Consider the following 18,371-nt stretch of genomic DNA (forward strand, 5'->3'; position numbering starts at 1 on the left):
TCAAGGGGGCCGAATACTTTCGCAAGGCACTGTATATGAGCAAGTATAACCCTATTATATATTAGACTAGGCGGGGGATTTCTACTACCCAGACACAGATCAACTGATAGACAGTAGAACTCACAGGGCTGAGCTTGCTTTATGCATGTTTGCATCATGCAGGCCTATGCAACTGTAGGCCTTATAAAACATTTACTTACATCTGTCATGTGGATTGATTAATTCCAGTTAATAATTTTGGATTGAAAACGTATAGGCAGCCTAGCCAGCCCAACTTTGAATATAAACTAAATTTGATCACCTTCACATTTTCTCCTGACACACAAATGGACTATAAATACACAACGCTACCAATTAGTTTACCCTGACCAGATGGACAGGGCACATAGGCTGTATGCAGCTGCTCTTATTAGTACCCTACAGTTGATCAGACTGAAAAATAGTCTCGTTTTCATCCCATACAGCATGTCAGAGTTCTAATGTTTAGGTGTAGCCTAGACTGCTGCAACATTTATGTCAAGAGTTTCTGCTTGTGTCTGTCCGGAGGGATTGTGTTCTTTGCTAAATAAACACCAGAGGAAAGTGGAAAGCCTACCTGAGCGCGAGCAAAAGAAATCTAACTTTTAATGGAGGATGCGATGGAAGCTATCAAATCATTCTGAATTGATTTTGACATCCCAGAAAGGACAGTGGAAAGTTCCATAAGTTCAGCAAGTAAAGCAGCGTAACGTGCCATTACCACTGCAAACTCCTTGTGGTTGTCCTTGTTAGCGGAACTTTCCCTCTCGTTGTGTCCTCTAAAGCCAATTCTTGCCCCAATACGCAGTGGTGTTGATAAGCCGCTTGAGAACATCCCTGTTTCTTCTTTCTTTCTCGTTGTGTTGCGCAGTTTGAATACGCAAACCTTCGTCATGATCGATGCAGCTTTTTCCCTAGAAGCTTCAATTTGATGTGGGCTCTCTGCTTTTGTTTTTCCTTTTTAGCTGAATGATCAATGTTCTTCAGGTCACTGTGCCCCCCTTTTGCCCGAGGCTCAGACCTTCCAAAAAGCAGGAAAGGCCAGCATTACAGGCGGCTTGATGAAAGGCTTCCTGTTAACCAGCTATTATTTTGATAACAATTGGTATTGAAGCCCTCACCTTTTCATCCCTTTTCATGAAACTGATCTCAGGCAGAGGTCGACCCTCAATTTGAACTTGCACCTTTTACGCGTACCCCAGAGAGTGGAAGGGGTTCTTCAACAAAAAGTCAACAACATTTACGGTAACATTGGCGGCGAAAATTGCACACTTGAGCTGCTACTGAAGTTAGCAAGGCAAAGTGCAATTTATTTCAATAACTGGACACAATAATCTACCTCCTCTGCCTCCTGTAATTTGAGGAAATTCATTTGAATTGAATAATATTTATAAAAAATGCTCAACTATCACTTCTCAGCCTCCATTAAATAATCTCACCAAGCTTCTCAACACATTGAACCCCCCATAATGCTCGGCGGCGCATCCCCAATACAACACACTACATTTATTCTCTGATCCTAATCCTATGATTGGATGGACAACTTTTCAGTTCATACTGCAAAATGCTTTGATTGGTTGGAGGTTGTCCTCTGGAAGTGGTCATAATTACCATGTATGTCTATGGAAGGGTCTGAGGCCTACAAGCATCCTAGGTTTTGTATTGAAGTCAATGTACCCAGAGGAGGACACAAGCTAGCTGTCCTCCGGCTTCACCATGGTGCTACCCCAGAGAGTACTGTTGAAGTTACAATAGACCTTCATTTTAAAACAGTGAGTTTTAATACATTATTTGGTGACATATGAATATATTTAGTCTAGTTGTATCTAAACAGGATAACCTTTTCAGAGAGTGATACTGTCTCTGCCTCTGTCACACTCTTCCCCCTCTGCTGGCCTATTACAATATTACTGATTCTGTCTCTACCTCGCCGTCCGACCAAGGTGCAAGACGTTACTGGATCTATCAAATATATATAAACCACATACTGAATCTCTCAAGATATCAACCCGATATTGAAATAGGGGCCTCATAGAAGGTGTTTCTCCACTTCTGTGAATGTGTTAGGCCATGATAGTAGTGTATAGGCCTATAGGGGAGAGCTGTTTGTATTATGTGCAGAGGTCTACAGAGGTCTACAGGGGAGAGCATTTATTTTGTATGGGCAGACCCCTATAGGGGAGTGTAGTATTATCTTTACATTTTCAACATGGGCCTGAACCTGTTTGTGCCAGTTGGTAATAACATGGGCCAGACAGAGGCTGTCATAAACAACACTTCCTGCTTCCTGTGTGCACATGATGTTATGATCTCACTTCAACTGAACCTGTGTAGTCACTGGTCAGGCCTCAGACTAGCTCTCTCCCTCTTTCTCTCCCTAAACTGCCACACGTCCTGATTTTCCTCTTTTCTCACTCACTCTCTCTACAGGACATACTAATACACCTAATACTCATCTCTTTTCATTCTGTGTTTCCATCTCTTTGTTTTGACCACTGGGGAGGTCCAGGGGACTGAGGCTCTGGTGTAGAGTGGCCTTGGGCAGGCAAAGAGGGAGCAGGGAGGAGGGAGGACTGGAGCTATAGCTGGAACAGGGGTGGGGTAGTAGAGGGGGGAGGCGATGGGGCAGTGGGTTGGTGGAACAGACGGTCCTGGTATTATGGAGACGTCGGAACTCATAATGTTGACTAATGATTTGTTAAGAAAGTGAAAATGGGTCCCTGGGAGTTTGCATCTCATTTTCCTGATTGGCTTTTAACACAGGGCTGAGTGCTGGGCGAGAGAGGTGGGAGGGGGGAGGGGAGGAGATTTATGGTGATTAGTGCGTGTGTGTGTGTGTGTGTGTGGCGGGGGGGGGGGGGGGGGGGGCGCACCGCAGGAGCAGCTGTGTTCGGGCTCACACACCTCATCTGTCTCTGGGCTGCCCTGGCTAATGGAGAGCCCATCCCCCACAGGCCCAGATCAAAGCCTGGGGCTGGAGTACACTGTCTGGAGGCCTTGGGGAGAGGGACCTGGGGTTAGAGTGCACTGTTTTGGGGGCCTGGGGGAGAGGGACCTGGGGTTAGAGTGCACTGTCTGGGGGCCTGGGGAGAGGGACCTGGGGTTAGAATACACTGACTGTCTGGTGGCCTGGGGGAGAGGGACCTGGGGTTAGAGTGCACTGTCTGGGGGCCTGGGGGAGAGGTACCTGGGGTTAGAGTGCACTGTCTGGGGGCCTGGGGAGAGGGACCTGAGGTTAGAGTGCAATGTCTGGGGGCCTGGGGGAGAGGTACCTGGGGTTAGAGTGCACTGTCTGGGGGCCTGGGGAGAGGGACCTGGGGTTAGAGTGCACTGTCTGGGGGCCTGGGGAGAGGTACCTGGGGTTAGAGTGCACTGTCTGGGGGCCTGGGGGAGAGGAACCTGGGGTTAGAATACACTGACTGTCTGGTGGCCTGGGGGAGAGGCGCCTGGGGTTAGAGTGCACTGTCTGGGGGCCTGGGGAGAGGGACCTGGGGTTAGAGTGCACTGTCTGGGGGCCTGGGGAGAGGTACCTGGGGTTAGAGTGCACTGTCTGGAGGACTGGGGGAGAGGTACCTGGGGTTAGAATACACGGACTGTCTGGTGGCCTGGGGGAGAGGAACCTGGGGTTAGAATACACTGTCTGGGGGCCTGGGGAGAGGGACCTGGGGTTAGAGTGCACTGTCTGCAGGCCTGGGGGAGAGGGACCTGGGGTTAGAGTGCACTGTCTGGGGGCCTGGGGGAGAGGGAAATGTGGTTAGAGTGCACTGTCTGGGGGCCTGGGGAGAGGAACCTGGGGCATTGGGGGCCTGGGGAGAGGTACCTGGGGTTAGATTGCACTGTCTGGGGGCCTGGGGGAGAGGAACCTGGGGTTAGAATACACGGACTGTCTGGTGGCCTGGGGGAGAGGAACCTGGGGTTAGAGTGCACTGTCTGGGGGCCTGGGGAGAGGGACCTGGGGTTAGAGTGCACTGTCTGGGGGCCTGGGGGAGAGGTACCTGGGGTTAGAGTGCACTGTCTGGAGGCCTGGGGGAGAGGTACCTGGGGTTAGAATACACTGACTGTCTGGTGGCCTGGGGGAGAGGAACCTGGGGTTAGAGTGCACTGTCTGGGGGCCTGGGGAGAGGTACCTGGGGTTAGAATACACTGTCTGGGGGCCTGGGGAGAGGGACCTGGGGTTAGAGTGCACTGTCTGCAGGCCTGGGGGAGAGGGACCTGGGGTTAGAGTGCACTGTCTGGGGGCCTGGGGGAGAGGGAAATGTGGTTAGAGTGCACTGTCTGGGGGCCTGGGGAGAGGAACCTGGGGCAATGGGGTCCTGGTGGAGAGGGACTTGGGGTTAGAATTCACAGTCTGGGGGCCTGGGGGAGAGGAACCTGGGCTTAGAGTGCACTGTCTGGGGGCCTGGGGGAGAGGGACCTGTGGTTAGAGTGCACTGTCTGGGGGCCTGGGGGATATGTCCAGATGTAGGGAGGACTGGAGGTTTGGAGGGTTGGAGGGTTGGAGGAGTGGAGGGTTGGAGGGTTGGATGGTTGGAGGTTTGGAGGGTTGGGTGGTTGGAGGGTTGGAGGATTGAATGGTTGGAGGGTTGGAGGGTAGAGAGACCCAGCAGAGCCATTTCAGTTCCCCTCACAGTGAGAGCTGCTTCTCCACTCCTTCACCAAGCTGCCCAGATGTCAACTTCTCCCCCTCTCTCCTTCTCCCCCATCTCCTTCTCTCCTTCTCTTCTTCTCCCCCTCTCTCCTTCTCCCCCATCTTCCCCTCTCCATCTCTCCTTCTCTTCTTCTCCCCCCTCTCCATCTCTCCCTCTGCTCCCCTGAGAGCCCTAAAAACATGATACTACACAGCAGTGGTCTTTCAGAGTGGAAAACAGACAGAAAAGGAGAAAATGAAAAGAACAAGAGGGAGGAAGAAAAAGACAGGGACAGTGGTATTGTACTTTTCTTTCTCACCTCCCAATTTTTTTTCCATCATGTGAAGAATTCTCCTTTTTCTGAATCCTGTCTCTGTAAGATGTGATGATGCGTACACAGGGGTTTAAGATACCAACTCCTCTCCCTGACTACAAGCATGTTATTTTACTTCCCTCTCATCCTTTCTCATCCATCGATCTCTCTGCCTGTTGGTCCGTCATGAGACTTTACCAAGCGCAGTTAAAAATAAAGAATATAGTAAACAAAGAATCCTACAGAGGCAAGACAAGGTCATCTATAGTTTACCTCTACACTGACACGCTGACTGCTCTGGAGGCAGGGGAGAGAACTTTGCAGATCAATAGTCTCCTCATCCATGCCTGGATGGTGTAATCAGGGAGCTGTGTGGGTGTGTGAGAGAGGGAGAGAGAGATGAGAAGAAGAGGCTCCCTCTATCCCTCTCTCCTCTCTTCCCTCCTATGCTCCTAGTTGGCTCTCAGCTGTCAGACAGGCCTCTGATGATCAGGAAGAGATTCAATCACATACCAGTCTCTTAGCTCTCCCTTTCCTTTGCCACTTCTTTCTCTATCCTCTTCCGCCCGTTCTTGATCTCACTCAGACATGTCCTTGCTGTCCCTGTGGTGAGCTGTCTGGCTGGTTAGTTGTGTTCCAAACAGAAATCATCTATGGGATATTGTTTACTGCTTTGTTAACTTGTCATGGAACAAACATATTCTGGAAGCACAAGTCTAGTAGTCCCATAAGCAGTAGGTCTTACCTGTCCCACCCTTGAGAGGTAGCATACTGTACTTCAGTCTGCCACTCTAATACAGATAACAGACAAACCTCCAAACCACCCCAAATACAGTGTCACTTGCTGTGATATAAAAATCTGTCCTTAACTAAGACTCTAAACCTCTCCACCACCCAAAATACTCAGCCTGACTTGACTTCCTGCTATTCTGATTAGTTTATTTACACTACTATAAATACACCCCTCTATGGGAGTCTCTATGGCAGGACCAAGCCGGTTTCCTGTCCGGTGTTGGCTTGTATCCCCTAGGCTGTGTGTGATCAGGTGCTATGGTCCCAGTCGTCCTATGGTTTGTTTTCTGACTCACAAACATACACACACATGCGTACACACACGCACGCACACACACACACACACACACACACACACACACACACACCTATTCATGCCATTATTCCGAATGGCTCCAACACACACACCCATCGTTGTTTAGTATGAGTCAGGGTTGTTGTTGACGTGACCTAAGTTGGTCTGACCTACAGTAACCTGACCCTGCCTCATGGGGAGGAGGTGGGCTTGTTGATTTGGATGTTGATTGGATATGACTGTAGCAACAGCTGCTTTGCCTGGTGTCAACTGAACACAATACAAAACAACATAAGGTTGTTGACTCAGAAGATGTGGAAAGAGTCTCCTGGTATGGAGTTATTGACTGGTTGGTTTATCAGACCTCTGTCTGTCTGTACAGCCAGAGGAAACATGGTCAGGGTTAAGGACAGACTCGCAGACACAGTCCTCTCTACCTCACTCTCCTTCTACCTCAGTCTTCCTCTCCCTTCCTCTTCTACCTCTTTCTACTTCCTCTCTCCCTTCCTCTTCTACCTCTCTCTACTCCCTCTCCCTTCCTCTTCTACCTCTCTCTACTCCCTCTCCCTTCCTCTTCTACCTCTCTCTACTCCCTCTCCCTTCCTCTTCTACCTCTCTCTACTCCCTCTCCCTTCCTCTTCTACCTCTCTCTACTCCCTCTCCCTTCCTCTTCTACCTCTTTCTATTCCCTCTCTCCCTTCCTCTTCTACCTCTCTCTACTCCCTCTCCCTTCCTCTTCTACCTCTCTCTACTCCCTCTCCCTTCCTCTTCTACCTCTCTCTACTCCCTCTCCCTTCCTCTTCTACCTCTTTCTATTCCCTCTCTCCCTTCCTCTTCTACCTCTCTCTACTCCCTCTCTCCCTTCCTCTTCCACCTTTCTTCCCTCTCTCCCTTCCTCCTCTTCTACCTCTCTCTACTCCCTCTCTCCCTTCCTCTTCCACCTTTCTTCCCTCTCTCCATTCCTCCTCTTCTACCTCTCTCTACTCCCTCTCTCCGTTCCTCTTCCACCTTTCTTCCCTCTCTCCCTTCCTCTTCTACCTCTCTCTTCCCTCTCTCCCTTCCACTTCTACCTCTCTCTTCCCTCTCTCCCTTCCACTTCTACCTCTCTCTTCCCTCTCTCCTGTCACTCAAATCTCTACAGAACAGTGCCTCAAGCCATGCTTTTCATCATATAATTTATTGTTCATGGAACAGCATGAATTTTGATTGGTTTAGATAATGATTTGGTTTAGATTCTAATCCGAAAAGACTGCAGTATTGTTGAAATTCTAGTATTTTATTAGAGAAAACAATCGTGTAATTATACAAAAATCTATGCTTGTCTTGTTAATAATAATATTGTTAGAGATTAACATAAATGTTGAATCTATACATTACAGTTTCCTTTTTCTTTGTCTCAAAGCCCATCCAACATATACATGTTTGGAGCTAGATGGACGTAATGACCTAGAAACAGTGCAAGCAGTCACATTGGGAAATCATCAGACTTAAATTGTGTGTGTGGCTTTCGCTGGGAGAGCTTGTCCATAACACTCTGCAACAGTACAGGATTGTGGGTAGTCCCTTCTCTCCACAGGTGTTTCCTTCTGGGGAGACCCGGGGTGCATGTGTGTCAGAGTGTGTGTGTGTGTGTTTATGTGTCTGTGTGTGTGTGCATGGGGAAATGTGGTTTACAACCTTCTCTGTTCTCTCTTTGCAGCATGTTAGTTTATGAGCTTGTTTTCTCAATAATAACAGTTTCAGTCCCTGATGTGATTTGCAGAATCCAGCGTGTGTGTGTGTGTGTGTGTGTGTGTGTGTGTGTGTGTGTGTGTGTGTGTGTGTGTGTGTGTGTGTGTGTGTGTGTGTGTGTGTGTGTGTGTGTGTGTGTGTGTGTGTGTGTGTGTGTGTGTGTGTGTTGTAGTGCTGGTGGTGGAGGTGTACCTTTCTGGACAGGCAGACAGAGTATCAGCTGAGTGGAGGGAGGAAGTAGTGTGATGTATTTTCCAAGGCTGACCATGCAGCTCTTTGAGGGGACTGTGTCCCATGTAACCCCCCTCAACACAAGGAGTTCAAGTATGGCTAGTGTGCCAAATGGCTAACCATGCATGTCCTTTCTCTCTCTCTCCCCCTCCACCTCCACCTCCAGGCCAGCCAACCTGCTTCTGGACAGGAGTAGTTCTGAGGTGGTTCCATCGTTGGACACCATGGGGGATTGGCTGGACAGCGTGAGGACTCTGCCCTGTAAGGAGGCCTTCTCTGGGGTCAGCTACAGCTCCTGTGACACCCTGCCCAAGACCTCCGCAGAGTAAGACTGCTTCTTATGACGCTCTGTAGTAACACTCAGACTCAAGCTTTACAGGACTCACTGAAGACTCGTTGAGGAACCAATGGTCCAGTGAAATTTACATGTATTTGGCTTGTCCAACCAGTAGCAAAATGCAAGTTGTTGTATAATATGATTTAACTTTGTATCTAAAAAATAATATTTGACAAAATATGGGAATACCCTGAATGTTTTCTGTGAGTGCAGCAGGGAGCGAGGCCCTAACAGTGATTTAAAGAGCTCAGACAAGACACTTAAAACAGGACATTTCCCTGAGAAAGTATCTCAGCAACCCAGATTTAATACAGCTCACACACCCCCCACACTGAGACCCCAAAATGTTTTCAATCTGCCTCCATTACTTGGAGGCACCACTGTGGGTCTAATCTGTTATCCATGGATAGCAGTGTTTGATTGTAATCTGTAATGACAGCGCTTTAGCCATGCTACGCAGAGATCAACCATACCGAGGGAGAGAGAGAGGAGAGAGACATCTTGTAAAATCTAAGCTCCAGTTCTGACAGGATCTACAGGCTGTAAACAGCTTTAGTAGAGTGTATCTGGTAGAATCCATGAGCACAGCCCCCATGCACCCCCGTGCACCCCCGTGCACCCCCGTGTAACTCATCGCAACCTCTCTCTCTCATAATCAACCTCTATTTGGGCTCACGGCTCCACCATGTTGCTCATATAGGTTTCATGGGAAATGCAGTGATTTGGCCCGCTGGAGGCTTTCTCTCTGTCCCATCTCATTTCCATCTCTCATGTTCCTCCCTCCCTCTATCTCTTGCTCTCTTTCTCTCCCTATCCCCTTCCCTCCCTCCCTTCCTCCCTCCCTCTCCCTCTGCGGAGGATGTGGCCTTTGGGGACCTGCTGTTGTGTTAATTGATGAGGTATTTGACAGTGTAAATAATTTGACAGTTGTAATCAGGCTGATCAAAGCATTTGTCTGGGTGCTATGCTCTGGTCTCCCTAACACACTGGGCTACACAGCAGTCACACACAGCCACTACATACTACACACAGTCACTACTAACAAAAGGCCCAGGCAATAATTACCACGTTGCCTTTTGTTCTGATGTCAATATAAATAATGAAATGCAAATAGCTACTAGATTACCTCCTCATCCATGGCCTAGTTTAATTGCCTGAGAGAGAGAGCCTGATCTATCCAACAGAACAATGCCTTATAAGGATCTCTCTCTCTCTCTCTCTCTCTCTCTCTCTCTCTTTCTCTCTCTCTTTCTCTCTCTCTCGTCTATTATCAGCTAGTTTCTCTAAAACTAAATACTGTTGTAGCAGCACATTCTCTTACAGGAAGAGTTTTTTCTCAGGACAATTAATCAATTAATCAATTTCATCAATGAGAGCTTCCCTTAAACCAATCACTACAGAGGCACAAAAAGGCTTGTTTGGCAGACTCAGTAGAAATACCACATGCAGTATTGATGGAATACATCACAGATGAACTGTATAGCCTACACATGGTTTCTGATAACAGGATCATTCTACAGCATCTCTGATTCTCCTCTCATGGATCATAACTGGATCAGAACAGGAATTGGATCATGTGTGTGTTTTAATCCTCCAAGGGTATACCTCTGACACACCCAGCCCTTGACCGTAGTATACCAGTCTATTGATTAGTAGTATCTTAATCCAGTCCTTCATATTCAGCAGGAGACTACCCCTGGCCCATTGCTCTGACCTCGGTCTGCCAGACGAAACTAATCAAACCCTATACCACTCCTTAATCCACTGACACAATATACTTTTAATGAACGGACAGAGATGTGGGTTACAAATGGAGGTTCTGAAAGTTTTGAGGACGGGTGGTCCAGCCCAAGGTATCAGACTTCCTTCCCTCTGCCATTTCTCTGTCTCACTATCTATGATGGGAAACCTGACGAGTCCACTCTAACCACTTGTAGTAACACACAGCAGCCGGGATGAAGTCTCTGTGTGCTCCCAGGGTGAGGAGCCTCTTCAGAGTTCTAGATGAGACAGCCCTTTCTGTCTGAGTGGCAGTTAGCTGCTCACTGTAAACACTACCACCATATCCACTATGGTTCTCATTGATCATGTGTCAGAGGAGGAATTCAGCGGTCATAAGTTTGGGCCCTGGTCTACTTAAACACATCCACAGTCATTAGTTTTTATCACTTTTATTGCATGAGTCGTTCACTGTCTAGACTGTTTTCTGTTTATGCCTCATACTTTATGTATTCACGTTTTATGTTGTTTATTTACTTTATTTATTTATTTGTAACACGCTGTTCAGGGTGTTAACGCTGTGTACCCATAAGCCTTTTTGAGAGACTGTTGCCAGTATGGCTGTGTGACGTCCATTAGCCTGGGAAACTTTATTCACATTCCCTGGCCCTGCCTCCTGCCTGTCTGTACTGTAGAATCTGTCTGACAGAGGTCCAGCACCACGTCACAGCAGCCACCTGCCCAGAGTGGGAGCCTTCAATGGGGATCACCACCCTCTAACCCCCTCTCCTCTCCATCCCCTACTCCAGAGATACCGGATGGTGGGTGGACCACTGTGCACTGTCTGGCTGCCCTCCAAACTATAACCCCATGCTTGCATCAAAATAACTTTCTACGGAGTTGTCCTGTTTTGTGTTGTGTGCACCCTACAGACTAGCAGAGAACTGAAGCTCAGTGTAAAACCCAAGCTGTGTTAACCTAGCGGGTCTGAGCTGAGCTGTTCCTTTACTAATATGTGTCTATAACCACAGTCACCTAACAGGAGCCGAGCTGAAGATATCTTGTCCACTGATGTCCCATAATATCCCACTGCTGTACCTAATATCACCGTGCTGCTACATAAAGTCCACTAGATGAAACATAACATACTTGTTTGAGTTGTGTGTCTTCATGAAATGCTGTGTGTAACCCATGCTGTGTGTGTGTTGTGATGAAGCTTGCTCTAACCAGTTGATTTATTCTGCATTTATTATCCATCTATTTGTATCAGTGCTGCTCCCTCCCTTCCAAACATACACACACCACTAAGCATGACCAAAAACTGCCCAACGCCACTCTCCCACAAGCTAACTAGAGAGCTCTGGCAGCACATCAACCTTGTGATTGACAGGCCAGCAGAAGTGGGAGGGGGAGAGGGGGCAGCACTGACCGCATGTCATTAATGTCACTGTGTGTCACATACTGAAGCACTTTCTCTCTCTCTCTCTCTCTCTCTCTCTCTCTCTCTCTCTCTCTCTCTTCCCCCCTCCTTTCTCTCTGCAGGGACCTAAAGAAGGTTGGTGTGACTATCGTCAGCCCTCAGAAGAACATTGTGAGCAGCATCAAAGCACTAGAGAACCACAGTAAGAATGGCCCTGTCCCAGTCTAACCCAACCAAGCCACTAGAGATCCACAGATTGGCTGACTGGCTGCCCTCTGGCCCCCGTTCCATTCTGAATGAAGCCCGTCTGGCCCCCGTTCCAATCTGAATGAAGCCATTCTGGGTCCCAATCCATTCTGAATGAAGCCCTTCTGGGCCCTGTTCCATTCTGAATGAAGCCTTTCTGGGCCCCGTTCCATTCTAAATGAAGACCCTCTGGACCCCGTTCCATTCGGAATTAAGCCCTTCTGTGCCCCGTTTCATTCTGTATTAAAGCGTCTCCTTTTCAGTTCCTCCCTCCACGTCTGTGGACGTTTCAATTAGGTTCATTCCACGAGGGATCCCTCCCCTGTCGAGGTGTAGTGATAGGGAATGAAGGAGGGGAGAGGACGGGCTCATAGCACTTAGAACAGCCCTCTGATCTCTGTAACATGCAGGAGGAAGTCCCAAACTAAAGGAGGAAGTAGACATTAGAAAAGTGGTGCAGCGGAGGACAACAGCTCTGAGGTTTGATGATGTCACCATGATGTCATGCCCTTATCCTGAATCCAGGGCAAGCAGTCAGACCGACAGACAGACCAACCCTTCGACACTCCGCACCATTGCTGAGATGCCTTACTGAGAACACAGGAAAGAGGGAGATAACCTGGCCTTGGACCTTAAGGGCATGAGGATAAAGGGCTGGAGCTGGGATTGGAGAACCTGGGACAGCAGGGCCCTGTGTGTGACTTATCGTGGAAAGGGGCTTGTTGAGAACTGAACCAGTCGTGATCTGATCCTGTGGATTTGACTGACAGTTTTTAAGCTCTGGAGAGGAAAACTTGAAATGCCTTGAGTAGAACAACGCAGACAGCAGCAGCAATCCACATCAACCTGGAGCAGACGAAGCACACCTGGAGACTCCCACCACTGAAGACCCCACTCTCTCTCACAGAGAAGGACTGATACTACTCTGTGTGTGTGTGTGTGTGTGTGTGTGTGTGTGTGTGTGTGTGTGTGTGTGTGTGTGTGTGTGTGTGTGTGTGTGTGTGTGTGTGTGTGTGTGTGTGTGTGTGTGTGTGTGTGTGTGTGTGTGTGTGTGTGTGTGTGTGCGCGTGTGTGTGTGTGTATGCACCCATGTCTCTGCATGTGAGTGTGAAGGTATACTCAAGAGAAAATCAGCTTGAGAAGGAAGCCAAACCATTTGATGGGCACCCAGACTAGAATAAGCCATTTATCCCATAGCTATAGACTAATGTCTGCAAACAGTCCATGTCAAACAGAGAGCAATAATCATAACAATCAGTTTATCAGTTTGATCAACTTGAAGTCATGAGTCTCAGACCTGTACAGTTTGCTCTGATGGTAAACAGGACATATCAGACCACAGAACTGTAACTAACTACTACCTGTCTGCTTATCATACATACAGTTGAAGTCGTAAGTTTACATACACCTTAGCCAAATACATTTAAACTCACTTTTTTTTCCTGACATTTAATCCTAGTAAAAATTCCTTGTTTTAGGTCAGTTAGGATCACCACTTTTTTTTAAGAATGTGAAATGTCAGAATAATAGTAGAGAGAATTATTTATTTCAGCTTTTATTTCTTTCATCACATTCCCTATGGGTCAGATGTTTACATACACTCAATTTGTATTTGGTAGCATTGTCTTTAAATGGTTTAACTTGGGTCAAACGTGTTGGGGTGGCCTTCCACAAGCTTCCCACAATAAGTTGGGTGAATTTTGTTCCATTCCCCCTGACAGAGCTGGTGTAACTGAGTCAGGTTTGTAGGCCTCCACACACTTTTTCTGTTCTGCCCACACATTGTCTATAGGATTGAGGTCAGGCCTTTCTGATGGCCACTCCAATACCTTGATTTTGTTGTCCTTAAGCCATTTTGCCACAACTTTGGAAATATGCTTGGGGTCATTGTCCATTTGGAAGACCCATTTACGACCAAGCTTTAACTTCCTGACTGATGTCTTGAGATGTTGCTTCAATATATGCACATCATTTTCCTGTCTCATGATGCCATCTATTTTGTGAAGTGCACCAGTCCCTCCTGCAGCAAATCACCCCCACAACATGATTGGGATGGTGTTCTTCAGCTTGCAAGCCTCCCCCTTTTCCTCCAAACATAACGATGGTCAATATGGCCCAAACAGTTCTATTTTTGTGTCATCAGACCAGAGGATGTTTCTCCAAAAACTACGATCTTTGTCCCCATGTGCAGTTGGAAACCGTAGTCTGGCTTGTTTATGGCGGTTTTGGAGCAGTGGCTTTTTCCTCTCTGAGTGGCCTTTCAGGTTATGTCGATATAGGACTTTACTGTGTATATAGATACTTGTGGAACCTGTTTCATCCAGCATCTTCACAAGGTCCTTTGCTGTTGTTCTAGGATTGATTTGCACTTTTCGCACCAAAGTACGTTCATCTCTAGGAGGCAGAACGCGTCTCCTTCCTGAGCGGTATGACTGCTGCGTGGTCCCATGGTGTTATACTTGTGTACTATTGTTTATACAGATGAACGTGGTACCTTCAGGCATTTGGAATTTGCTCCCAAGGATGAACCAGACTTGTGGAGGTCTACATTTTTTTCTGAGGTCTTGGCTTATTTCTTTTGATTTCCCCATTATGTCAAGCAAAGAGGCACTGAGTTTGAAGGTAGGCCTTGAAATACATCCACAGGTACACCGCCAATTGACTCAAATTATGTCAATTAGCCTATCAGAAGCTTCTTTCTTGAATTTTCCAAGCTGTTAATAGGCACAGTCAACTTAGTGTATGTAAACTTCTGACTTCTGAATTGTGATACAGTGAATTATAAGTGAAATAATCTGTCTGTAAACAAAATTATTTGTGTCATGCACAAAGTAGATGTCCTAACCGACTTGCCAAAACTATAGTTTGTTAACAAAAAATTGTGGGGTGGTTGAAAAACTAATTTTAATGACTCCAACCTAAGTGTATGTAAACTTCTGACTTCAACTGTATCTGTAACTAACTACCACCCTTCTGCTTATCATAGAGAACTGTAACTAACTACCACCTGTCTGCTTATCATACATAACTGTAACTAACTACCACCTGTCTGCTTATGATACACAACTGTATCTAACTACCACCTGTCTGCTTATCATACAGAACTGTATCTAACTACCACCTGTCTGCTTATCATACAGAACTGTAACTAACTACCACCTGTCTGCTTATCATACATAACTGTAACTAACTACCACCTGTCTGCTTATCATACAGAACTGTAACTAACTACCACCTGTCTGCTTATGATGCAGAACTGTATCTAACTACCACCTGTCTGCTTATCATACAGAACTGTATCTAACTACCACCTGTCTGCTTATCATACAGAACTGTATCTAACTACCACCTGTCTGCTTATCATACAGAACTGTATCTAACTACCACCTGTCTGCTTATCATAGAGAACTGTAACTAACTACCACCTGTCTGCTTATCATACAGAACTGTAACTAACTACCACCTGTCTGCTTATCATACAGAACTGTATCTAACTACCACCTGTCTGCTTATCATACAGAACTGTATCTAACTACCACCTGTCTGCTTATCATACAGTAGGTGATGATGCATAACTCCAAGCTTCCTAGTTCCTAGTCCTAATGTGAAATCTCAGGATGTGTGTTATTCATTCAAACTGAAACAGGATAGAGAGAAAGGAGAGGAAGAGAGAGATGTAGAAGTAGAGAGAGAGAGATGTAGAGGGAGTGAGAAAAAGAGAGAGAGCTGTAGAGATAATGAAAAAGATGGAGAGAGAGAGAGTTAGAGAGAGAATACCATGCTGGCTGCTTCAGAGCGTATTCTGCTCTGTAAGGTAGAATATGAAAATGAACAACACTATCCCACAGCTCTTCCAATGCTATTTTCTAACACTGGTGGGGATATATCATCACACCTCTCTAGATAAAACGAGTGTCTGAGTGTATTGCATCGCTACAGTAGATAAGGATTCTCTCTGATCTGAACAGTGGATGTGTATGTGTGTGTTGTTTGCATGTGTCTGTGTGCGTGTGTGTGATAACACCTCCGTCCATCCCCTGCCCGCCCTTAGCTGCTGTTACGTGTTCTGTATGGCATGTACATATGTAAAACAACTGTGTCACCATATCTACAAGCAGGACAGTCCCCTTCCATAGCCATCCCGTTGTACAAATGTTTCTATGTATAAAAGAATGAACAGAAATATCTGTGCAACATTTTAAAAAGACAAACATTCTTTGTATTATATTTCATGTTATTTTGTTTTTTTACATAAAAGAAAAGCAATTATAATAACCTATTATTTATTGTTAACATATACTGTGCAAAAGTGTAATGTTTTTTTTTGTAGCATACTGTAATCTATGACATGGTTGGTTCTGTGACAGCGTCTTCAGTGTGGAAGAGCAATACTGTTATGCACCCCATCCTTACTCTTTTTGCTTTTCTTAGATGAATGTGTGTGTGCGCCGGTACGTGTGTGTCCTTGTGTGTGTGGGCATGCGAGTGTGTGCGTACGACGTGCTTGCGTACGTAAAAGCCTTGTCTACTAATGTAAAATGATTTGTAGTGGAAACATTTATATTTTTATAATAAACATTCTCAAAATATTTGCAAAAAAATGAATGCGGATAAAATTGCCCTATGATTCTTTCTGGTGTTTCACAGGTTTGGTACAAAGGCACAAGGCACCAACTTTGTCCCAAAAAGCTAAACCTCTTTCTCTTCCTCTCCTCTTCCTCTCTGCCCCATCTCTACCAAACATCTGGTCTCCAGCTCTCCTCTCTAGTCCCCACTGAGCTTCTGTTGTCAATCCCTGTTCTGCTGCTCTGAATCAGGATCCATGTTCAGGGCCACTTCCAATAAGGCCTTTCATATACTTTAGAGCAGGCCTGGCGTAGTTAGCAGGTAGATTTATAGTGTGATTTTAATGCAGCTGATCTTACAGGGTTGTAGAGCAGGGCAGTGTTAGGGGGGATGTCTAAGGGACTGACTGACTGTAGGTGTGTGTGCGTGTGTGTGTGTGTGCGTACATGCGTGCGTGTGTGTGTGTGACGGTAACTGATGGTCTCTGCTCTCCCCTGAAAGCCTGACGTTCTCCAGATGGCCTAGGGCAGATGTGAGGAGCGAGGGATAGATGGAGAAGAGAAGTGAGGGAGATTGATAAAGGAGAGGATAGGGGGTGAGCAGGACAGTGTCCTACAGTCAGGGAATGATGAACACAATATGTTAGACGTTGCTGCTCCAATTTGTTCTTTACTGTGATCTAAAACCCCTGAGCTCCTGGGAGCAAGAACTGACGGGAGAGATGGAGGAGAGGAGCGAGGGAGAAGAATCGAGAGAGAGTGAGATTAACCAGCAACAGGAGGACAGGAGACAGGTGAGAGAGGGGTAAAGAGATAGAAGAAAGATGAAGGAGGAGAGAGAGAGAGACTAGGCAGTAGACAGGAGGACAGGACAGGACAGGAGAGGAGGCAGGTGTGTAGGAGGCAAGCAGGCAGGCAGACAGGCAAGGAGTCTGTGTCCCGTTGTAACAGTGAAAGCCCAGTAGAACACAGTGTTATGCTAACACAGCCAGGCAGGGAGGTTAACAGAACCCGTTCATCACCCGTCCACACCATGTGCTGTTTAACTCTGCAGCTGGCCCAGAAAGCATGCTTCCACAAGAGTGATGAGGAGAAAACATGTTTCTGCTTTGTAAAATCCTGTCTCAATCATATTTTGAATTGGGAAACCAAACCCCTCTCTTGTCAAACTTAGAATCCCTCTCTTGTCAACCCTTCCACCATACTTTTATCTTCCTTCCCCTCCCCCAAACCCTTCTACCATGGACCCATACCTAATGCCAGGACACAAACCTTCTCTTCCTCCTTCCGTCTTTCCCTCCCATCCCGTTGGCCCTTGCCTTCACAGTAAAAAGTCTCCAACTGTGTGCAGCTGCAGTGCATGGCGTGACGCCATGTTGGAAAGGCATTGGCTCTGCCTTATACTGCTGCTGCATGCTGGGAGGATGTCATCCATACACACATGGCACACATTTTCACAAAGGTGCATTTGTACACACACATACATACACACGCACGGCCACTGGGAAGATGTCATCCACATGGTCATATCCTGTAGGTCAGAGGTCAGTGATGAAGACCAGAATGTCAGGTATGAATCATCTCACCAGTGTTAGTTATTTATCTCTCTTATCTCTTAGTGTTAGTTAGTTCCTCTTCTTATGAGGAATGATAATAACTTTATTTTCAAAAGAAAATGCGGAGAAATATTGAACGTATTCACACCCTTCACTCATGAGAGCAGGACAGACAGACCACAACAGGGACACAGACTGGCTGTAGACTGACAGATGAGGCCAAACAGAGAGTGGACACACACAGACTATGTTGCAGGATAGATGATACCTGTAGCCTACATGCTGGCTTTGGTCTGCAAAGAACCTCTTCCCTGACTGACTCGTCCATCTCTTGGCATCCAGGGACAACTGTGTGTGTGTGTGTGTGTGTGTGTGTGTGTGTGTGTGTGTGTGTGTAACCAGGTCGCAGTACTTTAGTGCCTGCTCTCCTTAGCTGTTTCCGTAACAAACGATGTGCCACAGACAGGGGTGAAATGATCATTACAAATGTGCCACCATGATACCTCTACTCCACTGGTGG

The 18,371-nt window shown here is 46.8% G+C and overlaps 1 protein-coding gene across 2 annotated transcripts in view; it reads left to right on the top strand.

The window, feature by feature from the left end:
- The window catches only part of LOC139380741 (ephrin type-A receptor 3-like), a 154,429-nt gene extending 138,098 nt beyond the window's left edge, over positions 1-16,331 (top strand). Inside the window, exons 16-18 of one of the 2 annotated variants that reach the window (XM_071123724.1) lie at positions 8,175-8,333; positions 10,760-10,885; positions 11,607-16,331. In XM_071123724.1, the coding sequence (XP_070979825.1) occupies positions 8,175-8,333; positions 10,760-10,844 (244 nt within the window). In that variant the 3' untranslated portion in view covers positions 10,845-10,885; positions 11,607-16,331. The remainder of the gene's footprint in view (positions 1-8,174; positions 8,334-10,759; positions 10,886-11,606) is intronic. The other variant, XM_071123722.1, reaches the window with a different exon arrangement.
- Positions 16,332-18,371: the final 2,040 nt, after the last annotated feature.

Source organism: Oncorhynchus clarkii, chromosome 22 (assembly GCF_045791955.1).
Source record: "Oncorhynchus clarkii lewisi isolate Uvic-CL-2024 chromosome 22, UVic_Ocla_1.0, whole genome shotgun sequence".
Taxonomy (NCBI): domain Eukaryota; kingdom Metazoa; phylum Chordata; class Actinopteri; order Salmoniformes; family Salmonidae; genus Oncorhynchus; species Oncorhynchus clarkii.